The sequence below is a fragment of the Sprattus sprattus genome (assembly GCF_963457725.1).
Source record: "Sprattus sprattus genome assembly, chromosome: 14".
Classification (NCBI taxonomy): Eukaryota; Metazoa; Chordata; class Actinopteri; order Clupeiformes; family Clupeidae; genus Sprattus; species Sprattus sprattus.
This window is the reverse complement of record NC_137912.1, coordinates 26,392,658-26,419,384: the sequence shown is the minus strand read 5'-3', so window position 1 is coordinate 26,419,384 and position 26,727 is coordinate 26,392,658. Positions and strand designations below refer to the sequence as shown.

Here is a 26,727-nt window from a genome sequence, read left to right as displayed (position 1 = left end):
CAATTGAAAATAAGGATAACAATCATGTTGAGGAGCGGGGATTAGGCCAAAAGCGGATGTTGTTTTCCTATAGGTTGTTCCAACAAAAAGAATGATCACCACCAAATAACTTCAGGAATAAGCCTGCGTGGAGGAGAGAGCTTTGGCTAGTCCAGGCTGGGATCGATAATGCCTCTATTATGCCCCCCACTAAAAAGGATATGTACCTCATTTCAGAGTGCTGTGGCCCTGATCATATTAAATGTATTGTTTCTTAAAAGCTTGAAGCAGTGGCATGAAACTTTTAGTGGGACAATCAACTACATCAAGGTTATGTTCGTCCTCTGCAGGATGATTTTTAAACCACCATAAGTCATCCTACATACAAGAGATAGAAGGTGACTGCTGTGTAGCACCATATACAAATGTACACTTGATGCAATGGTTTGCATAACCAAGCATGGTTTTATGGACAGATTGGAATGCCTAAAGAAGGCCTCCACTTGAAGGCAATAAAACTAGCATGAAGAACTATGTGGTGAGCGAACGAATGGCCATGAACTTAAGAGTTTTCGCTCCTTAGAGTGAGTGGAGATTCCCTGTGTGAGCGTAGCACTCACAACATGATCTACCTTATTTATGAGAAATTGAACAGCGCCCTTTTAAATTGTAATGATTGATATCTTGCCAATGCAGCAGGAGCATCGCCTGGCTTCCGCCCTGGGAGGAAAATGCTGATATGAGAAGATGGTCCTCCCACTCTCTGACAGGTCGATTAGACAAATGACCCTCTAGTCTCTAACCTCTGGGACCAGTCCTCCTCTGTGAGATACGTTACCAGAATGATCACATATGGAAAATAATTCCAACATAACAAATCTGCATAAGTGTTAGGCACAAGCGCTAGTTGGATATGTGATCCCATATGTAAAACCTCTTGCTACTTTAGCACATTCGACACCCGAGAGCACCCTTTCAGGGCCATTGAGCTCTTTTGCAGCAGTCCTTAAGAAGGAGCTTTACCTCTCCAGGTTGCTGGGAGTCGGACAAAATAAAGGATTTTCCACCACAGCGGTGCTGAGCCCATTTGCATCTGAGTGGAGGTGTATTACCACCACGTTAAACGGCAAGTATTATCTTTATGTCACTTCAGCCTGAAGCAGCACTCAAGGGCAAAATTGCCAAATCCCTCCATTCTGCAGGTTTAAGTGTCTTTGGAGGAGGACTACTGATGAATAAGCTTAACCATCTGTAAGCCACACCACCACCTCTCTGTGATTGCACCACAGTTCACCAGCACATTAACCACAATTAGGCAAACAGTATCTCACTGACTCAAACAAACACCCCCTTAGGATGGCTCTGCTAGGCATCCTAAGCTGTGATCAGTCAGGCTGTGATTCCAAGTAAAAGGAAGCTTATGGTCGGAAAAGGGACAACAGAACTTGAGGTTACGATTTCCAAAGGCTGCTTTGAAGCTAAGGTTATCAGGGCGGAGGCTACGCAACATGAACGCGTAAAAAGGGTGTGAGTTAAATACTACGGCAACCCCAAACTCATGAGGTCCCATTCATTTTAAAACATCCAATTGGCCAAATGGTCATAAAGGGTCATCAATGCCATGCTGATGTTAAGATTCTTCAAAGCCATTTTGAAGAAGCCTTAAATCTTCAAAGTTATCAAATCTCAGTGGAAATTCAGTGGAGCTACAACTACATGTGAGAGAATATTATGAATCCAGAAGAGCTACAACTACACGTGAGATAATATTATTAATTCTACTGCTGTTTCACTGCTTGTTCAATCACAATATACAATATATCAGTACCATCGTCTGGTGGAAAATGTCTCCTATGTGTATGATAATAAGACGAAAGAATACATTTCCTTCCTGCTAAATTAGTTTGTAAAATATTCACCTATAAAGGAAACTGTAGCCATTCTATATAACAAAACAAATCAAAAACCATATTAAGAGATTTATATTCATAATGTTCTCCCTATGGTTTTTATTATTCACACCCAGCATTCATATCACAACACTGTCTGCAGTGGATTATGACTTTCATTTTCCTCAGAGAACGTCATTTACTACTATGTCTACTACTATATCTGACCTCCATGAAGGTGTGAAATCTATGTGTGTGTGTGTGCATGTGTCTGTGTGCGTTTGTGCGTTTGTGCGCGTGTGCGTTTGTGCGCGCGTGTGTCATGTGTGTGTGTGTGTGTCTCTGTGTGTGTGTGTGTGCATGAGTGGGTGCATGTGTGTGAGAAAGAGAGAGCACTCTACCCTGCAAGGTTAAAAATGAGCAAATCTATTCCCATACAAATGTTTAAATTGTAAAAATGATGAGAGATTCCACAGCAAATCTAAACAAATGAATTGATCTGGGTAAATCAATTGATTTGTAAATGAATTGCTGAATGCAAGTGACACCAATTCTTTAAAGGTTTGCACTGAGGTGTGTGACCTTTGGAATGACTGTAAATGGGAGCCTACATTGAACATAGTTTCTTTTGAAAGTTACAATTAATGTAGGCTTAAGCAAATATCACCATAATGCCATAACAATATGTTATATCATGGTTATTTCACATTACCTGGCAAAGTCTTTTAATTTTGATATGTTATGGAACAGTAGCCTACATTTCTCATGTCACCAAACTCTATTTGTTTAGTTAGTTATTGAATGGTTTAGCTGATGGGAGTCAGGTGGGCTATGCATCTGAAAGGGTCTCTCTCAGATGGGCACGGGTCTGAGGTGGAGGGCGAGCGCTTGCCACAGGTTGACCCGCATTTCCACATTAAGGCGTGACGGAGAGGAGGAGGAGGAGGAGGAGGAGGAGGAGGCCACGGTGCCCACCACATAGCACCGCAACCCGCTGACCTCCTGCCTCATCCATAAACAAAACACACTTGTTTCCCCCCAAGGCACAAAAAGCAGCCACATTAGATTACTTATGAGAGCAGTGTACTTGCAGTGAGAAGAGGAGTAACACTGAGGCATACATGGGATTTTCATCTGTCCTTACATTGTAATTTTAAAGCAGATGTTAAATAGACATGGATGATCATTTAACCATAAATACCCTTGGATGATTCTTGCACATGTAGGTCATGAATTGTGAACAGACTATATGTTGCTTATAATATTGATAATATAAAAATGTCACCTCTTTTTCTTTTGAGGGAGCAGATATTCTGATGGTGAAATGTTGATATTCTATCAGGCATACACATTGTTTTCTCAACAGATTGTTTAACAAACCATGCCAAGCCTGTGACAGCAGCTTAAATGTATAGCTGGTCGCATTGTGTTAAGTCAGTCTGGTATTCAGTGGAATGACAAAAAAAATTGTGGTTAATGGGAGGAAATAATTACAGTTTGACCCCGCCGTTACCCTTAAGCTAGACTCTAGTGCCATCTATTGAAGAAAACAACTATAAATCACTTTATCTCGCAACATTACTCATCCTCTCGTGGCCGCATACGCGCCTGCGAACAAAACATTTGTATTCGTCAAATGTGTTCTGAAATCATTCCAAATTGGCCAATGTTGGTCACCTGCGTTTTAATCATTGGTTTCTTTATAGGTAACCTCTAAAAAAACGCAAAGATTCTGTCAGTTAAGAAATTCCATCTAGAGAAAGACACGTTAGAATAAGCCACAGTAGAGATGTTGATTGCGCACTTTGGCGCAAGTGACGCGTATTCGGTGATTCAATCTTATCAGATATAGCCTAATGCCCATGCAAAAGAGATCAGAAACTACCACCTCGGAACGACAGGTGACGCACAAACTAGACACATTGCTACAGTTTTGACAGCGGAGAGCAAGTAAACCCACATTACCTTCTTTCAAGAAGCGCGAGTGGATCAAAAGAATGACAAAACAGAAAACTGCCGCTCCTGCTAAAGCCCACGCAACTCTGAGAAGCTGCATTCTGTCAAGAAAGTCAAACAGCCGGGAAGCAGAGCCAGCGGTCTTCAGAAGGAAAACCAGTCTTCCATTCTGCTCCCATGCAGCGACTTATTCACAAAAGAAAGCCCCACTGAAGAAAGAACACGAAAGATCCCTTCAGTGAATGTGCAAAGAGGGCGTTTGGGATATACCAGTCAACGCGCAGTCAACGCACAATAGGAAATGATCCCGTCTTTACAGTTAATAGAACGAGGCAAAATGTTAATAGGGAAAAAAACAGCGAGGGACAGTTAAATTCCCGGACTCCCAAGTGACGAAATTTCATTCACTTTTCCGTTAGAAGACTTCGTGACTCCGTCGGAGCCTTTTCCTTCCTTAACTGCAGCCAGTGGACGCGGTGTGTTGATGGGCACTCGTCGTGGCACACACAGTACTATGCTGAACTCGTGTGATGATCAGGGGTGGTTGGTTGCAGCATCATATCATTTTGCAGCAGCTCTCTCACTAGTAGCCTATGTTCTTAAGGTATTGTTTTCGTTAAGTAGCCAAAACTGATTTATTTATTTAACGAGTGTCATCAGTGACATGTATCCGCCAACGAAAAGAAGATACTTGAAAATGTCTTCAGAAAAGGCAGAAAAATCCTCGCGTTTTCTCCGGGCTTTCGATATGCATCCCACGCTGCGCCGTGAGCCCTGAAAAAGGTCCAGTCTTTCTATTTTACGAATGCGCCTACGGTTAAGTTGAAGTTAATGGCGAGCCTGTTTCTCCGCCAGCGCCTCTGTCAGTTCCTCGGGCTTGCCCCTGTTCTTAACAGCCGCAGCTACAGACGCGACTTTCTCTTCGCTCTCCTGGTGACGTCACACCTCCCCCAAAATATGTCTCCTCAAGCTACTAAGGAGGCGGGTGTGAGTGAAGGGCAATTCTTGAAGGCACTAAAAAGATTACAGTCACCGTTAACTGACTTCATTGTTTATGTGTTGCAATCCGGTGGTTTCTAATTATCACTCTCATTTTGTGCATGCTTACTCGAAATATCAGATGGCTGTGTGGAGAATACAAGGGTATTGAATCTTATTTCACCTGTACATTTCACCTCATTTAACATTAGGTGGTGCAAGGGCTATGCAGTTCTACACACACACACACACACACACACACACACACACACACACACACACACACACACACACACACACACACACACACACACACACACACACACACACACACACACACACACACAAAAACATACACACACACACACGCACACACACACACTAACGCCTGTGGTAGGTGGTTACTAAAATTAAATAATACTAAGACTTGACATCATTTTGTTGTATAAAAGTCAGTTGTGTGGTCCATTCGATGTAAAAGAGAAGAATGTCAACATCCTGAGCAAATCAGGCGAAGAAGGAATTTGTGTGTTAGGCCAATAAATTCAACTCTTATGTGCAACAAACTTTGCAGTTATCTCAACGCTCTTGCCACTTCAGCAAATTTGTTGTCAATTATTGATGCTGGCCAGTGTTAACAACAGGGGTGTCCATGTTTCATTCATTTCTCTGCAGTGGAGCTAACACAGACCTGGGCCTCCTCCTCACGACGCGATCCATCAGTCAACATGACAGCAATTAACGGAGACCTGTCCAGAACCTGTCCACTAAGGGCGGGGGAGAGTGCGTGGGGAACATTAAATATTGTGAACACAGGCTTCCATTAAGTAGTCTGCCTTGTTTATTTATCGACAGGTAACACTTTACATATTTGCACCCTCAGCCATCTATTCTCTGTATGGCACGGGCAGCGCGGCCACCCAAAATGTCACCGACATGATACACACACAAAAAAGGGGAACCTTTGTCCCAACTTTAAACTTTCTGTTTCTTCTTTGCTCTGAACAATCTGTGCCTATTGACTCACTGCACCTGTCATCAACGCCAGAGGAAGTGTCAGAAGTAAGACCAACCTGTTTCCTGATTGCCATCTTTAGTCAATGTGTCAACAATATCATTGACCAGTGACCCAAAACTCTGTATTCATAGGCATTTGGTATATTTGGGACTTAGTATTCAAATATAGCATTGGCTCAAGAATAGCAAGAAAATCTTGAATTTTAAGCAATTTCACAGCAATGACAAACAAACCAATGTGATTAATTTGACAAACAACATATGTTGCGATATTCTTGACATTATAATATCACAGTTGGAAGACTTAATATTCCTCATTAGACATGTATTTGTGGACTATAATACATTCTGAAAAGATTAGATTAGATTTGATTTAAGAAAATGTTGATCCATGAATGTGCAACAGCCACCATGGTCTGGCACTTTATGTGGTATATTAGGATACAAGTTAACTGGACTTACATATATACACAAACAATTACATTAAAATATGTATGTAATGCCATGTGCATGGAAAAAATATTTGGATTTTCTGATGTTTTTTCAGTTATAACTACCATGTATAAACCTTCACAGTGTAGATATAATGGACAAGGATTATACTACAAGTGTTGCAGATGATTAATGTGGATGAATGGCTTTGCCTGAATAAATAGGATTTCCAAATAACTTAAATGTATAGGGTAAAGAAGAACATGTAACTTACTGTAAGTAAATCTAAGGCTTCTGTTGTCATTGAAGACACGTTTATTACAAGTGATGGTTATCACATCATACTGTATATACAAAAATGTTTTACTTATGACTGATTGAAGACACTGATCTGTGTCTTTAAATATCAGAACGCCAGAGAGCCAATGGCAATTGAATATGCAGATGTATTTGCACTTTGCTAAACAGATGTAAATAAAAAATGTATTTACTTGACAAGAACTGCATCAGAAACTATAGTGGGCATTATATGATATAGGTCTTAACAACACAGCCCCCTCTTTTTTTCTCTAATCGATTTCAAGGACATGATATCAAGGTAGTACACACCCTCACCAGCCATTTTGACCATTAGCTCACTAAGCATAAGGACCTTCACATGCATGCACAAATCTGTAATAGCCTTGATGCACCTCTCAATGACTGCCTACCTTGAACACATCCCATTTAGACCTCAAAGGACTGAGAGTTGAACACATCCCATTAAGACCTCGAAGGACTGAGAGTGAAAGCGTGAATGCTCTGTTGCAGCCTTCAAAATTCCCCAAAAGAAAAACACTCTTCAGTCATCTTTCAGAAAGGCAACTGTTACATCTGAATGTCAAGTGGGGTTACAGTGCACAGTACTTCCATTTTCATATTGTGACATCCAATTTATTTGACTTAAATGAAGGTGATACATAATACTTGCTTTAATCGGCATAATAAGAAAACATTTCCAGAAATTACTGAGATATTTCTGAAAAGACTGACCATACTTTGTACTTGTGCAACCTGCGTTGTGTAAGCAAGCACAGTCCCGCGTAGGCAGTGGTGGAAGAAGTACTGACGTTTAGTACTTAAGTAAAAGTACAAGTACTGAGGAAAATGAAAGTAGAAGTAAAAGTAAAAGTACTCACTTTTAAATTTACTTTAAAAGTAAAAGTAAAAGTACTCACACAATGGGTTGTCTCTCAATGACTAGGCTGTGCCATTTTGATAAAGAAATAGCGACTGGTAATAAATGCCTCTACATATGTCACTACTAGTAATAATTATAAGCAACAGCATTTGTTAATTGGAAAGGTTGGTGTACTTATTGGGCCTATTGTCTGTAATACTGTTCACACTCTATCTTACAATTCTGCTGATGACAATTTATCTACCAGGGATTTTTTGCAAAGTTAATACCATTAAGCCAAACCAATAAAGACAAAATTGTATATCTTTGAATCTTTTATTTAATTGTAAACGTGTAAAAAAATGGAAATATGAAACATGAAAAACAAATGGAGTTGTTAAACTGGTCAATGCAGAGTTTAATGCTCTATTGATTGCAGAAAAGGGGAAAAAAAAACATATTGACCAACCCAAGACTAGGCATTACAGTAAGTTTGCATGCCAGGCAATAACCAGTCAATAAAAAAGGCAAATCTTCACGTTAGCTTGACATTGCTAAACTACCAGCTTTATCTTATCACTACGTTAAATAAACAATCAAGGTAAAATCGTGTTATTTTGATGCTATTGCTGTATGTCAACATATATTTTGCTAGATAACAGTATAAAAACATGTCAGTAACCGCATACGATATTCAAAAGTCATAGACATTAACTTAGCATAGCAAGAACTCTGCATAACTCGACCTGTTTCTCCAAATTTGAAGGCGAATTTTGAAGTCTAGCAACTCCTTTTTTGAGGTAGACAGGAAACGCACTGAAACCTCCACGAGTTATTCTTGGGGCATCTGAACTTGAACATGTCCTCAGATGAGGCTGACTCTGAATCCATGCTGAAAAGTTGTTTGTTAGTCAGGCTGTTTATCAAATGTTTAAGCAAAACAGGCAAGGCTACCGTAGTGCTGCTGCCGTATTTGGCTGCTGTCATTGGAGATGATAGAGCCATCTGATTGGTTGAAACGTCCTAAAGCAACGCAATCCATATTTTTGTGTAGGCAACAGGTTGGCGAAACTGTGTTCATAAAATGTAACGAATAACGACACATATTGAAGAAATGTAGCGGAGTAAAAGTATAGATAATAGCAGCAAAATGTAACGAAGTAAAAGTAAAAAGTATGCACTATTATTTTTACTTAAGTAAAGTACAGATACGTAAAAATGTAACGAAGTACAGTAACGAAGTAAAAATACTTCGTTACATTCCACCACTGCGCGTAGGACACTAACTCACAACCTCAGATCTAGGTGGCGTTCGTGCTAACAAGGAGGCTAAAACCTATGGCTGCTATCATCTGTGTCGGGGCATATTGTTTACTCATTGCACAGCACTGTCTCCACTGGCTACCATTACACTGGCATGACAGCAACTGACTGTCCTATTTAGATGTGGATATGATCTAAGAGAGAAAACAATCTTCCACAAACAAGGGCCCTGGACTCTACACAACTCAAATATAATTCATGGATATGTTTTGTACTGTAAACCATATGGAAATTAGAAGAGTTTTGAAATTCCGTACACGTTTTATTGCGGTTATTAAGATAACTGGAGGAAAATGTAAAATCAGTGGAATCTATAGGGACTAGTGAAGATTATTCTGGCTAACCCATATGGCATAAAATAACAAAATTACAAGAATTGAAATGCAATCAGACCATGAGTACTTGACTGGTTTTAGTTAGAACTGTTACTGTGGGTTACTCATTTGCAAACATAAGTAATTCTCCCAAAATATCAAAACTAGTCATTGGAGATAGCCTAAAGGCAAGAGAGAGTATCTCCTTACGGCCTCTGATGTAATGAAGAATTACCCCAAGTTTCCTCGAGCTAGGATGGTACATATCCTCATAACAACATTCTCCAAGGTCTTTCATCTGGCTTCTTATTTAGATCCTCTAATAACCTTCAATGTTTAATGGCACTATTTATTATTTAGTAGTAGCATGCATATTGCACCACTGCAACTAATAGACACAACTTCTGTCTAGATTTGTTATACTGCTTTGGCTTTGAGCACACTTAAAATTGCTGTAGGGACTTTCATATGGACTTTTTTTACATACTTTAAATACTCAGGCTGACGGTATGGTGCTAAACCAAGGACTGAACATACTCTATTTCAGTTTGTAACTAAATACAGTTTGGAATAGCTAAACTATAATCATTTACATTTGTATGTATATATTCACAACCTTGCCAAGATGGCATGAGATTAGTAGCTCAAACTGCATAATGGATGTTGGCTGCACCAACCCAGTCACCATATGGCAAGGTATGGCCATGGAAACACACTGGCACAGTATAAGATGGGCACTACATAGACTCCCCTAGACAAAGGTATGGCCATGGAAACACACTGGCACAGTATAAGATGGGCACTACATAGACTCCCCTAGACAAAGGTATGGCCATGGAAACACACTAGCACTGTATAAGATGGGCACTACATAGACTCCCCTAGACAAAGGTATGGCATTGGAAACACACTGGCACAGTATAAGATGGGCACTACATAGACTCCCCTAGACAAAGGTATGGCCATGGAAACACACTAGCACTGTATAAGATGGGCACTACATAGACTCCCCTAGACAAAGGTATGGCCATGGAAACACACTAGCACTGTATAAGATGGGCACTACATAGACTCCTGTAGACGAAGTCAAAGAGGCAGGAGATTAGAAAAGGCCAAATCTATACTACTGCCTAGCTAAGAGTCCCTCCACTCAGAATGCAGAGCGGTTGGCCAGAAGAGGAGTGGCAAGCTGCGCAAGGTGAGCAGACATTTAAGGAAGACAGAAGAAGGAAAATATCACTATGCAAATCAGAGCAGGAAAACAAGAGGACTCACTGATCTGCATGATAAGATGGCTCCCTGCCTCTCCGTGATAAAGACGCATAAGCCCACCACAAGTGAAAACATTCAGATTTACCTCCTGAGAGACACGCATGCAGCAACACATGATAGTGCGATGTGAGAGGAGATAAAGAAACCCGTGAGAATCCAAAATAGCTCATTTATATACCAATACATAATGTATTGGGGCGTGGGATATCTTTTAAAAATGAGCTGGAAGATGGGGAACTATTGGAAAAGCCATGCTATTACGGAAAAAAAGAAACCTTTTGAGAGAAATAGGAACTTGAAAATGTAGTCCTACTGCTAACAAGGGATAATACAAATAAGTTCCACACCCCATAGTCATCTTAAAGGGTTCAAAGTATTTAAGAAACAATGAAATCATAAATACAATGATTACCTGGCTGAGGGTATATGCACTCTACAAATGTCATTCAAAAAATAAAAAGATCAGGGCTTAGGAATAGTGAAGCTATTTCTCCCGAAGGACTGAGGGCAGAGAGGTTGCCTTGGCTAGGATAGCATGCTGTTGATTTGTAATTTCTTCGTGATGTCTGACAGGGCACCGGGCTGCCAGTAACTGTATCACTGCAGTGTCATGATTGACAGCCTGTATTGAATTCACAGCCACATTTCTCGGTTTCAATTACTCAATAAACATGTGGCCTTCAGGTCTAGGCTGTCAGGTCTTTACTGCCAGCCACTGATAAGCCATCATCAGGAAAATGCAAAGCCCATCGGACTTCTAGGAATAAACCTAAAAAAATCCTCAAATATGTTTGTGATGCTCTGAGGAGCTGATGTAGTGTTCAGATGAGTCCTGTGGTGGATGCTACTGGGTGTGGAGCGTGTCTCTGCGAATGCACCCAAGCCTTACCAAGGAATTCATTATGCCCACAAGTCTTGTGAGAATACAGTACAATGGCACGTCAACAATTGTGTGTGTGTGTGTGTTGGTGTGTGTGTGTGTGTGTGTGTTTGTGACTGTGTGTGTGTTTGTGTGTGTGTGTTTGTGTGTGTGTGTGTGTTTCTCTGTGTGTGTGTATGTGTGTGTGTTTCTGTGTGTGTGTGTGTGTGTGTGTGTGTGTGTGTGTATGTGTTTCTGTGTGTGTGTGTGTGTGTGTATGTGTGTGTGTGTATGTGTGTGTGTGACTGGGAGGGGGAAGCTGCTAGATGTCTGCTTCCTGTTTCCTGCATGAGAGAGGAACCCTCACAGGAGGATTTACAGCTCAGAAGCCTGTCTGCAACACACGTGCCATCTGAGCACGGAGGGCTTCCAAGGTCACTCCCATTTCTCCCAGTGAGGCGCCGGGCCTGGTGGCAAGGAGTCAAAGCCTCCCCAAATGTAACATATTTATGAAACATATTCTCCCTGCATCGCCCTCCATTCATAATCATACCCACACTGGGCCAAGGACACAAATGGGTGTCTCCCGTCTCCTGGAGTCTCAGTGCAGTCAAAGGGGGCATCATGTTCCCCTAATGTAGTCTGGACCCACATTGACTCATGCCATGGAGTTGCCTTTGACGTCTGGCCAATGGTTGGACCGGTTTGCATGTAAGGATAATGCCCAGGGCTGCATCATCAAATGGGCAGAGCTAGGCTAGTTGTGTCCTTGCATCTAAAGCAGACTGAAATGGTTTTGGGGATGATGCTTATGTTTCAGGGAGCACCATCAATTTACATACAGAGCACAGAGATTTTCTGCCACAAATGCGCATCTCCTGCCCTTGCTTATGTGTACTTATTGATTTATTTATTTATGAGCAATGACCATAAAAAGCATACAAAAAATGTGCTGATGTGTGAAGTTCCTTTTTAAAGAGGACATTTGTATGCAAATTCTCCCCCCCTCGGTCATGTGGCCGGTTGGCAGGAGATTTGCAGTGGAGCACCATGGCGGCGGTGGCGGAGGCTCCATCTGTGCTGGGATCATGGGTGCCTGGCAGGCTCCTCAGAGCAGCCAAACAAGCCCCATCCTCCGTGTGAATGTCTCTTCTGAGCCACCGGAGTGTGACCAGGGCTCCACCTCCGCTGTTTACAGAGACTGGACAGCACATCTGTGTTGGACAGGCTCAGAGAGAAGGAAACTATTCAAATTCATGGAGTTTTATTTCACAGTGCAGTAACGCTGCCACTCACTCACTCGCTCGCTCGCTCACAGAAATGATGTCTCGCAGGATGCCTCCGGGTTTGTGCCAGCTTTATAAAATCCATATGCCTTGGTCAATCGCTTTTGATAGAGAAGACTGTTTTTTGCCCTCAGTCTGATATTGAAAATACAGAACCACGATGCGCTCCTCAGTGCTTAGACATTGCCTCAGGCATGTAACATCAACTCTAATCCCACCATTTTACTGAACCCAGAATAATCAGTCTAAAACACAGCAGCCATTAAGACCTCTACTGTAAACTCACCCTGCCCACCTCTGGTGTTTGGGGAATATTTATCCCATTTCACAACACTAGGATCGTATGCCTCATTTTTGTCTCCTAAATATGCTGTTGTGGGTGCCTTGGGTAAAGACCCCCCCCCAAAAGGAAACATCTGATCGGGGTTTATTCCCCTCTTAATCACCAGCAGTGCTGTGGCGCTGTGGTGCTGTGGCACTGGTGCGTGACCATCCAGCAGTAATCAGAGGGCTTAACGAAGCCCACGTCTGTCCTCACTCAGTCTCCAGGGACATTTCAGGTGCCGTCTACGTGCAGGTATAATTACAGATCTTAAATGAGTTCAGAAACACTTTCAAACCATCTCAAGAGTGAGCGATGCTGTCGAGGAAGAGGAGGAGGAGGAGGAGGAGGAAGATATAAAACGCGGTTAAAGCCACTAACTCTCCTCCCCTCCCCTCTCTGCCCATCTCCAAGTCAACATGAGGTCTTCACAGCTGCTGCACTGTCATGCAATGAAGACTGGCTGTGGCCCTGGAAAGGTAATCGATGAGAGGCACCTCCTGCAATATCGCTCTCCCAGGGCCTGGAGAGTTCAGTTGATGAAACAGATCACAATCACAGGGGCAAGAGAATGACTTTGATGAAGTTCCCATGACAGCCCAGGATTGGCTTGAAGGATTTGATAAGAGTTTGGAGCCTCTCACTCCTCTCTGCTGGACTCAAAGCGCTGGTAATCAATCCTGCAGGTCTAATTTCGGAGGTGTATACGGGGGGGGGGGAGCAGGGGCCATCCTTCAGGAGAACAGATGAAGTTGACGGGGACACATGAAGGCTGTGTCTGGCCCGGCCTGACTGGGGCATATGATCTCCTTCCTGGCCCCTGCCCCCATGGCATGCGGTGAGATCCAGCCGCTTTTCTTTATCAACAGAGAAGCAGGTGCATCCTGGGAGGTTCAAGCTTTGTCCTTTATCAGCACAGGGACAGTTGCATCCCGGGCAGGCGGATCAGAGGTGTCCCAGCGAAAGGGAAAGGGGCCCAGCATTCCTGTGGGACAGAGAAGCCTGCCACATCAAAAGCCTGCTTGCCCACAGTGCTGGCACAAATATCAAATCTTGTCAAGGCAAAAGCACTAATGACCGAGGCTCTGAGCTATCTGGCTCGCGGCGAAGCATTGTCCTCTAATGACATTGCGGTTGTCAGTGTGCTAGAGCGATTCCTCGGACCGTGAGAACAGTGCAAAGAAGGGTAGAAGCGCTAGTCTTGGATGTGCTGGAAGTGGAAACCATTCATCCTTCCAAGGAGCATGTATGTAATAAGGGGTACGGCACGGTGCTGTCAGAGATTTGATCCATTGTACAGCTCTGGAGCTGATGTGAGTGCTGTGTACGTACGGCGTGTGTTAGTGCTGTGAATGTAGGGAATGTTACGAATGCTATGACTGCTTTTCAGCTGGCATTGGGACAACTTTCATCAAGCATTAGGAAGAGAGAGCGGGGAAGAGAAGCACATGCGTCAGCTTGACATGTGCTTATTATAGGTTCATGAGGTCAAACACGTGTACTTTAAAAAATAAATTATGTCAAGAAATTCATGGCAGACTTCCATCATATGATATAATATGCAACAGCCCCCCCCCACACACACAGATTTTCTTAAGGCAATCCCAAAAGCACGTGCCCCTTTGCTTCATGCCAAGGAGTGATGATCTTAATGCTGACAGTTTCAATGAAAGGGAAGATAATAATTGGGCATGGTGCTTATTTCGTCTGTATTCCAGTCACATTAGAATCTATCTCTGACAGCAGGTGATCTCTGTGATGGTAATTACAGTGGATATCTCACCTTCATGACTATACATTCAGGAAGACATGCATTTAAAAGCAGGTGAATCTTTGTGGCACTCACATAAATCATCCTGAGAATCTAAATGTGACATAGACGTACGTATGTGGACAACTGTCCACTGACCTGATTTGTTAAAGACGAAATTCTAAATTAGATTTGGAGAAGGTGCAGACAGCCTCTTCTGCTCCTCGGTGCAAAGTATATTTGTACAATTCTTACAGATGTAAAATTGCCCTGTATGTATTCCGCTTTGTATTTATTTGCTAATGCAATCTTCATAATACAGTATTTCCAAGGCAAGCCTACTTTACATATTTCAACTATCTCTCCATAGTTCCAGATCTGCTCCAGAGAAACTCAAACATAATCCTCATGCTCCAGTATGATGTTTGCTCAGCCCAAGGTGTACCTCCTGCACTGTATAAACCTGGCTCTGTGCTGTCAGCATATAGGACAGACTGGGAGGTAAACTGGAATTTTAAATTGAGAGAAAAAGAATTTTCACAGCATAAATAAAGGAATGGGCTTTTTGAAAGGTCAGGTCTCCAGTGTTTCCTTTGACTATTATGGAGTTAGAACACCCTTCAAACACACAATCTCCACCATTTGGATTATGTAACCAGTTTGGAAGCATTCTCTGAATTAGTTCACCCACTAGCAGATTCTCGAACAAGCCAAAGGAGCAATTTCCTTCCATTATTCAAAGCATGCAAGATTCCACTTTGGCATGCCTCAAAGTTTTAACTTTAGCTCGATTATCCCTCGCAAGGCGAGTCTGGATAGAGCAAGCATCACAACACAATGCAAGCATGCACTGCTACAGGAAAGAATCAAATCGGTAACAGAGACGTCTCTCACACTGCAAATCCCCCCACAGATTGAAACCACAGAGCCCTTTGCTTAATCTGCAGTGGCTATGTATACTGACTGCAGAAGGCTGTGTCTTTTCCACAGGGAGAAAAATGTTCCTTACCCTTAAGCTGATGTATTTATAATATTTACCTGTGCATTTCCCTGGTCTGCGCTTAACAACAGATAGGGTTGTTAAATGAAAAGCTATAGAGGCCCACGGGACTAGAATAATAAAATAGTTTGAGCATTTGATTCCGACTGAATTCACCCTAGCAAGTTTTTAGACACATATTTAATACCTCTCATTTCATTTCATCATTTCTAGGAGCCTCTGTGAGGACTTACAAACTACAATATCACCTATCCCATTCCTTTTAATTGTGAGGGTCACTGCATGAAATGAATTGTCACCGTTTGGACGGGTATGCCTTTAAACGAGAAGGAGAGACTTGGCACCACTGCGTGTTCCAAAATGTCCTTCATAAAGAGGTTACCCTGCAAAAGCTACAGTGGTTTCGGCAACTCCTTAAGTCAAGCTCCACCAATTTCCTCCTTCCTCCCATGGGAGCATGTCAACCAATCTGTGCTTAAAATGGATGTAAACCAGTTATCTTTCACCATACAAAATGCACAGAGCATTTCCCAAGGTGAGCCACTTAGGATTCCCATTGGCGCACTCTGAATGCAAAACATTAAGTAAAATTGCTTGGCTTCATTTTGGCACAGCATTTTCCCAAACCATTTTTTTTTTTTTTTTTAAGACAGAAACAAAAGGGTGGGGGCTGGGACTGGTATGAGGAAAGAAGCTGTTGCTCAGCTCTTTGCCTGAAAAAAAAATAGAACAGCAGCCAGTTTGGTTAAGTGGACTGAGTGAGAGAGCCAGTGATGTATAACCAGGACCTTGCATTTAATTAAGCTGGCCTCCTCCACTTTTCTGCAAGCATGCATAATCATTTCATACACTGTGATATCATCTGCTTAATGTGCTATTTTACCATACAGTTAAACCTGGGTGATAAATCTCACAGCGCTCGCCTTAAATAGATGCAGGCTGAATAATGTGTGCATTAGATTAGTGGCTGAACCTCCATGCCGGGGAAATGGTTTATGGTTATCACCCTTAGGTCTCCCTTAGGGAAGCATTTTTATGCCCCCGCCACAGTTGTCTGATTGTTTGTTTCATTTCATTTTAACACGGACTGATCCATTTGATTCCCATCATGCAAACATATGAGCCACCTCCCCGGCCCAAAAACAGAGGCCAGCCTGCCTCGGTGCTTGCCTCGCTTTGGCTTGGTTTCATCAGATTGAATTTTCAATGCAAAGTTGAAGAATCTATGCATATTACCCATAATCCTCCTGCTCCTCTCACAGCTTTCCTGCTTCTTTCTTTACAGTGTGAGGAAAATAATATGCTTTTCCGTTGTGGGAATCCTTATTTGGAAACAAAAGATTGTGTGACTTCACACAATCCAGGAATTCAATTTCCTCCTCGCCCAAAGTCCCTATTCATTATTTGCCTCAGGCTATTTGTTATACTCTTTCTTCCTCATAACAGTACGTATGAAACAGAGGTATTGATATAACAGTGCAGCACACATGCTTTTAAAATATTCTGGTAGCACAGCTGACGGATTTGTTAATTACTGCATCAACATCTGTCCTGCATGTAGAAAAGGATTAGCACGGAACAGCAGCCATATTCTGATCTTCTTCTGAATAACACTGATGACAACAAATGTCAAAACACAAACATTAATATTTATGACGACAAGGTCAAAATGTATAATTTTAAGTGTTATGTTGATGGTGCTGTATGAATAATGCATTGTTTCTCGTTGTTAGTTTCCGCTCCCCTGTGGGGAGTTAATACAGTACAGTACTGTAGAGTTGCACCTACATTTGCCAAGTAATCAAATGAATCATTAATGAGTTTATGATTAGATAGTAGTTGAATCATGATCTGGGCAGAATCCTGTTTAAATACCAAGCATGCATTTTATGAAAAAATAAAAAGCGGTCACTGGAAAATTATGCTCAGTCTCTTCAGAGCAGCTGCTTCAAAAGCGAATAGTCTGTCGACACTGATAAATGAAGTAATTAAATTCCCCCATCTTGGTGAGTGTTTGAATGTGGGCCACAGGTTTGGTACTCTGAACATCTTCATTTGTTGGTCTATTCATGGAATCATTTCTGTCTGTTTCACTTTTATTATTTCACTTTCAGGTTTAAATGTATATTTCTTGTACAGGTAGGATCATGAACCAAATCAAATTGATCTCACTTTGATTTAGCAAAATTGTTTGTACTCCACAGATCCGAGTACTCTAAGTAATTCTGTACTAATCCATACATTTTATATTTCCTGACATCTTTTGAAATATTTCAAAATGAGCTTGTAAATGCCACCATTATGAAATACTGTGCACTCTGCTATACAGGGCGGCTGTGGAACTGTTAATAAGAAAATAAACCAAGTTGAAGGCAAGTAAGCTGCATCTACACATCTCTGTAACCTAAAATAGTGATCATGTCAGTGGCATCATAACTATGTTTTTTTCTTTTTAGTACAACAGCAAGAAGCATCACAAAGAATTTGCAAGGCACTTAAGGGAGTCTCCATTAAAATATGGATGTTGCATTCATTTTACTGGCGGTGTCATATAACATGTTTTTACAGGATCCCTGTTGTTGAGCCGTAATGAGTATTTCAACCCTGAAGTGCCCCTCTCATAATTCACATGCTATTGTCAGTGTTACAATGAAATACTTTATCGCTACTCTCAGGAAAGACAGGGGAGAGGGGAGAGAAAGAGAGAGTGAGACAGACAGAGAGAGAGAGAGAGAGAGAGATTTCGCTCAGCGAAGAGCTGCCACCCGACCTTAACAAAGTCATGTTTCACATGTATAAATGTATCAACTGGAATTACAATGCTCCAGCTGAACAAATACCTTCAGGGTTCATTTCCAGCTGCCACTGTCACAGTGAGCCCATATGATGTGCGGATCAACACCCCCCCCCCCCCCCCCCCCCCCCCCCCCCACCCCCTCGCTCTATCATCCAGCCCTGTATCCTCCATCCATGGGTGCCACTTTGGCCTTCAGGGCAGAGGCCTATGAGCTCAATGTAGCAGATTATACATCCATCACCTCATGTCCAGATGAAGCTGAGACACCGGGCATCGCTATCTCCCAGATTTAATCATTCCCGTACTGACATGAAACGCCTATCAGTTAAAAAGTGATGACACCTCTTCTCTTTTGAAATACTACAGTCAAACAATCAAACAAAATGATCCTATATGAGACAACACTGGACATGGCCTGGGATCTAGGTGTGCACACTGATTCAGTACAGAATAGTCCTTTATGTTCTTTTAACCATCGAAATGTAGTACTGATTGAAGTCTGAGGCACTTGAAGAGCATACAGGCGGAGTCTGTGAGAACATGAGATCAGTTGACCGTGCACAGTGTAAATAAAGAAGCAGCTGGAACATGTTGACCGTGCACAGTGTAAATAAAAAAGCTTTGACAGTTGGATGCCAACTTAAATCATGTACAAGCATGAGCTGCTATTAAAGATCTGTTGTCTCAGTGATGCACACATGGGGGAAAAAATTGCCTGGCTCATTGATCTTCAAAGTTTACTATATATAGAGAGACATGATGCTTATAATTCAGCGCATGGTTTGCACACACTAAAATACCATACTCTGCCATCCCAATTTAGGGAGGATTCTCACAATGCTGTGCCCTGCATCTTAAGTTTGGGTGTGCAGCCTCACAAAGGCAAATTCAATTACTCTTACAAAAAGCACATCTTAAAAAACAAGTGGAACCAGTTAAACTTTAATGATAAGATGCACTTTCTGGGGTGAAATTGTATTGCAGCTCCACCCTCAAAAGGTGAGATGCGGTAATACGTTCTGAATCATTCCAGTCTCTCCTCCATTTGCTTTGGAATTACAGACTTTAATCAGAAGTTGTGTGCAGCCTGCTTACAAGCAGACTCAGATATGCAAAGTTGAAATGAAGAACGGATTTAGGCTGTTGTTTGCTTTCTGCTTTCTTCCCATGCCTCTGGTTTCCCTGTGCGTATTTAAAGCAAGGTTGCTTCCTGAACCCAACTGTGCATTGTGTCCAAAAAACAGCATCGCCTCTATCCAGGAAAGCAGCCAGCTAGATGAAACAGTAATGCACCCTGTGGAACGGAGCCAAATTATTCCATCTTTCCCGGTGTATGCTTGGCCATGGCCTGCATGTATGTGTGCTTCAAAAAGAGGGCTTGGAGAACGTTTCAGGTTTGATAGGTAAGATCATTTCTTTTGCATAGTACAGGTCTGTCTATATCATTAATAGGGGAATGTACATATTATAGCTCTGTCTATATCATTAATAGGGGAATGGACATAGTATAGGTCTGCCTATATAATTAATAGGGTAATGAACATTTTTTCATAAAAGTCAGCTGTGGATCTTTATTAATCACTATAAATAGGAGAATGTTGGCCAAGTTTGTAAGTTAGACATTAACTGGGAATAGTCTTTCACAGTGTAGACAGGGAGTACAAATAGAGATGACCAAATCTAGAACAGGCCTGTTATCCTGTTGAGATTGTGTGCGGTCCTTTGTAGGACAGGTTCAAATGATTGAACGGAGTTGACTTCAACACCATTAACTCTCCAGCTACATGCATCAGCTGGGCTTCGTGCCTTATTCAGCAGAGTAACTACCTCTCAGACTGGAGGATAAATGGTCCTGTCTCCTTTAATGTAATATTTGTTTCTACTTCTGAAGTGGCCCTTCTCCCAGTTCTCCATCTGACTTCATTGTATTAGCTGACTTTATTCCCCTGACTGCAGATTGGTGGACTGAACATTTTCATCCATCTGCTTTTGTCTCATTGTCTGCTACTTTCTTCCCTCTCCTCCTCCTCCTAGCTGCTGTGTTCCGGTTGCAGACATCCCCTGTCGAGCCCTCTGAGCCGCTTCACACTGATGGACCCTCCAGGAATTCAAAACACCACTGTGCCATTTACTTTCAAGCAATTGCTTTTCTCGATAATAAAGAAGAGCTTCTGTTTATGTGAACATGTTTACTGTCTCCAGACCAAATCAAGCTCCTCTCATCTTTAAAGTGAGTTTCTCTCTCTTCCTCTCTCTGTCTCTCAGTGAGTGTTTGTGTGAGTGTGTTGAGAAGTGACCAAAGGCAGAGTAATGAGATTCATGAAGTTACCGCAGGGTAGAATAGAAGGCAGTCTTGCAGTTGGCCTGTGTCTTTAAAAGTAAAAGACAGAAAGTTGCAAATGCAGATATGTAAATATTATGAAAATCTAAAATAATGTTGCATTCATATTTATTCATGATGTGACATAGCTGTGTAGTAATGGACTAACTGGTTGAGCACAAATGAATGAACTGCATATTTTCTGTGTTGGTCTTAAGACTATCCATCACCTATTACCATAATCTTGAGTCTACATTCAGTCACACACTTATTAAACATATTCCACATCTGAAACTTAAGGCTTTCTATTAAGCTTTGCCAGGGTCTGAGCTTAATTATGAATTTCCCCTGCACTTCTCCTACAGACCCAACTAAAGCTCTTAACATTGGAACAGAGTTCATATCAGTTTGTTACAGCCTGTACCTACAGAGGTTAAGGTTTTTTTTTCTCTCTTTCTGATAGAGCAACATAACACAGAACAAAACGGCCCCAGCTGTGGTCATAAGACTTGTCTCGCCAGGGGATGCCTTTCCATTTTATGCTTTCCCAGTTTCCAGTGAGACCTACTGCGTGGCCATTACCCCCCGTTCAATCACTAATCTGGAGGCTTCAAGAAAATGCCGTTTGTTGTTCTCATGTGTTGCCATTTTGTTTCCCCTCCTTCCTTGACATAGATGGATTGTTTTCCCTGCTTGCTTTCATTAAGTAAGTCTCCTGGGTGTCTCCTAAATTAATCTCAAACAGACGGAGCAAACAAATAGGATGCGAGGGAAAAAAGCGAAGGCGATAGTGATAATTGAATTGTACATCTGCATGGCTCGTGGCATCATGGGTTGCCTCAGTTACAGAGAGAGACAGGTCAGTGATGTTTGAAATGTAGAACGCTTTTTTTTTTTTTTTTTTAAGGAACATTTTCAAATTACTGCTATTTGCAGAGTATCTACACTATCAAATACTGCCACTTTCACTGCATAAACCTGGGTTAATCAATGCAAGCAATTTGGTTTACATTAGTAAAAAACACTGCTGTATATCTGCCAGAAAAAGTCAGTGCTTTTGAAAGTAAGAGTACTGAAAATATGTCTCTGAATTTGTCAATAATTCATGTCTCCAAATCCACAACCATCTACCAATAATGCTCAAGCCATCTGCGATACACACATTACAGCTTTATAAAGAGCATTTTTTCCCCCTTAAAAAGGAAATCTATGGTCGTAAAACGCTGAAAGTGTGCTAAGATAATAAAATATTAATCTGTAACACAGCTCCATCTTCCTAAAAGGTTCATCATGGGCTTGCAAGGCTGAGTAAAAATCTCAACAAGTTCAGCGGGTGAACAATTTACATCTAAGCCCTGTAATGCGGACAGCGGCTCAGTGTCTCATTCCGAGGAGAAGGCCTCTGGGCACTGCCTGAAATAGGCTAAGATATTTAAATGTGTGCACGCTCACCTACAAAAACACGTGTGTTTTTTGAGGTCATTTTTCATATTAAAATGAAAACCAAAGAAAAGGAGAATCACACAAACCAAAGGGAGGCAGGCTCCCCGGCAGTTGGGCTGGGGGTAGGTGGGAAGCTGCTTTGATTCTCAAACATATGCCCACTAGGCTGTGCGTGTCTTCTCCCGCTCTCAAATGCTGTTGGTTCAGGTAAAGCAAACAGAGGCATACAGGTGGTGGCTCGGCAGCCGGTGACATCACAGCTAGTGCACGCAGGATGGAGGGGGTGTGTCTGCATGGCTCCCTCGGAGCAGGATGGAGGGGTGTGTGTGTGTGTGTGTAGGTGTGTGTGTGTGTTTGTGTGTGTGTGTGTGTGTGTGTGTGTGTGTGTGTGTGTGTGCGCATGCGTGATTGCGTGTGTGTGTGCGTGTGTGTGTGTGTGCACACAGGATGGAGGGGTGTGTCTGCATGGCTCCCTCGGAGCAGGATGGAGGGGTGTGTGTGTGTGTGTGTAGGTGTGTGTGTGTGTTTGTGTGTGTGTTTGTGTGTGTGTGTGTGTGTGTGTGTGTGTGTGTGTGTGTGTGTGTGTGTGTGTGTGTGTGTGTGTGTGTGTGTGTGCGCATGCGTGAGTGCGTGTGTGTGTGCGTGTGTGTGTGTGTGTGCACACAGGATGGAGGGGTGTGTCTGCGTTGCTCTCTTAGAGCAGCGCTACATTGTTCCAGTGGCGCCTCAATCAGGACACTGGCAGCAAGGAGTGTGTGAGGAGCAGGTATGATTCATCTGCCGCTGTAATTGACCTTGCGGGGGAGCAGCTGGAGAGAGATGGACGGCATGTGCTCTCTCTCCCTCTCCCTTTCTTCTCCTCTGTCTCTATGTCTCTCCCTCTTTCTTTGTCACATGGGGTGTGCTGTGTGCATTGTGTTCCCGACATCACTACGCAAAAAAAAACTCTGACTAACACCTGATAGCCTGATAGCTCAGTCACCTACTGCCTCAGTTTAATAGACATGTTTAGAAGTGTTGCCTGTCAGGTTTACCAGTAAGACTGATGTGTTTTGTCACTGGCATTGAGTCATATGGGCTTTATTGTGTCACTGTGTTTGTTTGTATGTTATTTTTGTACAGGAAGCAAGCATGATGCATACATTCACTGCATGTAGTCTTACTGACACATCAACTTACTATAGTGGTGGTGTATCTCTTCAGCTAACACACCAACATACTATAGTGGTGGTGTATCACATCAGCTTTGAATCACTGCACATCAACGTACTATAGTGGTGGTGTATCACATCAGCTAACACAGCAACATACTAACATACATCAGCTTTGAATCCCTGCACATCAACATACTATAGTGATGGTGGATCTCATCAGCTTTGAATCCCTGCACATCAACATACTATAGTGGTGGTGTATCTAATCAGCTTTGAATCACCGCAAATCTTTCCTCTGATCTGATGACAACAAAGGTATGTTTCTGTTTGTTTGTTGTCTGCTCTCTTGGCAGTCAAGAAGCAAGAATCAATTTTCTATATAATCTAAGGCTCTTATTCCTAATCTCATTAGTACTGTACTATGATAATTTATCCCAAAATGCAACTAATACACAAACACATAACCATGTCGAGAAGCATCCAGAGGAGGGAGCTAGTGCACAGAATAAGGCTTTCACCTCCGGTCTTTCCTTGTAAATTTCAAAATAATCAACATAATAAGCTAATATAATTTTGTAAACCTTAAATTTAATCACACTATTGAGGGGATAACATCGACACCATTTTAATGGGATTAGCTGCAGCATTGTACAAAGCAGTGCCATCTCTCTCTCTCTCCCTCCTCTCTCTCTCTCTCTCTCTCTTTCTCTCCCTTCCCCTTTTTTCATCACATCATCCCTCAGTGCATGCAGCTACTTGACGAAGGCAGATCTTAAAATCAGATGCTAATTTTAAGAGGCAGCTAGCATATGAGTCACTGCTATAAACACAGACCTCCTCAACAAGCTTTTTTGTCCTAGCCTTACACTGTCACTGCTGGGGACGCTGAGGACACTGACTTGTTGTTCTGACCTCCCTACCCGCACCAAACACACAAACACACACACACACACACACACACACACATTATGCACGAGAACATTATTCACATGCACAGACATATACACATACATTCACACACTAGCGGCAGGTGCAGTGTGTGTTTTGGCACAACTTTTAGACCACATTGGTCTTTGGCCAACAGGCTTGCCACGCTCCTGATCCGGACAGACACCGACAATGACTCAGTAAAAGATGACATGAATCGGTCAGTGGTCAAGATGAAGATTAATCTCTGAGACAACAACTGGGTCAAAAGCAAAACTCCAAGAGCTGTTTTTGGGGTGCGTGCCCAAGACAGGCTAAAATAAAAAGAGGTGTCAAGAAATATAAAATAAAATAAGCAAAGCTTGAATCTCTGAGACTGCTGACCGGAGCAAACAGCCCAGGGCATTGATTGAACACAAGCGAAGGATCTATCATCCAGCAAGGTTACAGGGGAAGTGCAGGCAGATGCAGCACTGAACAATCACACACTGAGGCAGAGATTAAACACCCTCTGTGGTACAACAGTTCTCATTCATCCCCAGATTAAAAACACTGCAATCGATTCCCTTTTTAGCCCTGTGTGTGTGTGTGTGTGTGTGTGTGTGTGTTTGTGTGCGTGTGCGTGTGCGTGTGTGTGTGTGTGTGCGCGTGAGTGTTTGTGTGTGTGTGTGTGTGTGTGTGTGTGTTTGTGTGTGTGTGTGTGTGTGAGTGTGTGTGTGTGTGTGTGTGTGTGTGTGTGTTTGTGTGTTTGTTTAAATGTGAGTGTGTGTGTTTGAGTTTGAATTTAACATGTGACTTTTCACTGAGGAACTGTCAAAAAATTATCCTTTCCTCATTCATACAGTAAAGAAATGAACAGACAAACGAACAATGTCATTACTCAGTAGATTAGGATAATGCCTTTAATGCGATGGCTATGGACCATGCATCTTTTACACTTATTTCCCCACAATTTAATACAGAAGAAGCAAGAGAGGATCAGTGATTGAGCCAGTATCGGATAGAATTTAAGGTCCTTAACGTATGCTTAGAGCCTGCTATTGGCCATACATACATTAAAAAAAATCAGTTTTGGACAAATTGTTCAGATGTCACTATTCAAATAGTGGTGTTGCTATGCTCTTAGTTTTTGTAATTGTAAAGTAATTTATGTATAATTCAAATGGGGGGATAGAAAAAGCATTTAATCTATTAAAATGAAGTCACTTAATGAACAAAATATATCCCTTAATGTTTGTTGCAAATGGTCCAATTACAACACTAAATAATTAAATTCGCAGATTACTGGAAATGACCCAAGAGTCTGGTTAATTTGTGAACCACATGTGTGTGTGTGAAGGTGAGTGAGTGACAGAAAGAGAAAAGGGAAACAGAGAACTGGAATGTCATAACTAAGTAAGGGAGGCTATGCATTGAAAAAATACAGGCATCCGTCTTAGTGAATCCCTCTTTCACTCTGTCTCTCTCTGATTCTGATAGCAATCAGATGTCAACTCATCTATGATTATCATGGATCACGTCCTTCCATCCACATGCACCACAGTATCAGCTGATCACTATCTGAGATTGCGGGCAATATACTCACCGCAGTAGATAATTAGCAGACTGGTCAGCAGTACCACAGCCCAGAAAGTTGAAGACATTCTCGGCCACGGTTTTGCATCCTTGCGTTTAGACAACCTTGAAGTTAGAGCCATTGAAATGAACGGTATTTCAGTCTCAAGCCAAATCAGGCTTCTAGTAAGCGCCACTTTCCAGGTGTAATTCCGAACAAAGACATTTTCAAAAAGCACTGCACATCAAGGAGCTCTCCGGTGGGCGAGCTGTCAGAGCAGCAACGAAAAACATCCTTTTAAACTCAGAATATAAACTCTGGTAGAGCCTTAATGAGTGTCCTTGTCTTATCCAACGTGCGGCTGAAAAGGTGTAAATCCGCGGTGAATTTGTTAATTCAGAATTTAGCTGTGCTGTTGAGATCAACTCTGCAATGAAATCGACTTAAACATCGTTTTAGCTTGTCCAACCCAGCGAATTAATATATATGAACAGAATTGAAAAGATTAAAACATTTATGCCGCAACATCGTAAACCCCTCGGAGCACCTGGGGTAGGTGGTCTGTGAGCGATACAATCTCTGGCTTCTCTTTCGCAAGGATATTGATGAGGTTGAATAAAATCCTATTTCATTGTCTCAGAGATGTGAAAGAAGTTCCTTACTATGACGACATCCCTCAAAAGACTGTAGAGGTTGGTCAAAACAAGATTTGTGCTCGGATGAAAAGATTACTGACGATGAGGGACAAGAAGCTAGGGAGACGCCGTAACTTCCGAGTGCTCCCCCAGATTTTGAGACTGGGTGAAAAACCGACTGCATGGAACCCCTGACTTACTGAGAATTTAGTGATACGCTGTTCACATGCACCGAAGATAATTCTTAATCCTGCCCTATATTGTGTGTCAGATTTACACAGTATGTTGTTTGTTTGCGTGTGTGTGTGTGTGTGTGTGTGTGTGTGTGTGTGTGTGTGCATATGTCTGTGTGTGTGCACT

The 26,727-nt window shown here is 42.1% G+C and overlaps 1 protein-coding gene across 1 annotated transcript in view; it reads right to left on the bottom strand.

Moving 5' to 3' along the window:
- The window catches only part of tafa5a (TAFA chemokine like family member 5a), a gene marked incomplete at both ends in the record, with an annotated part of 59,152 nt that extends 33,278 nt beyond the window's left edge, over positions 1 to 25,874 (bottom strand). Inside the window, one exon of the mRNA XM_080851742.1 lies at positions 25,763 to 25,874. Coding sequence (XP_080707868.1) covers positions 25,763 to 25,874 — 112 coding nt within the window. The remainder of the gene's footprint in view (positions 1 to 25,762) is intronic.
- Positions 25,875 to 26,727: the final 853 nt, after the last annotated feature.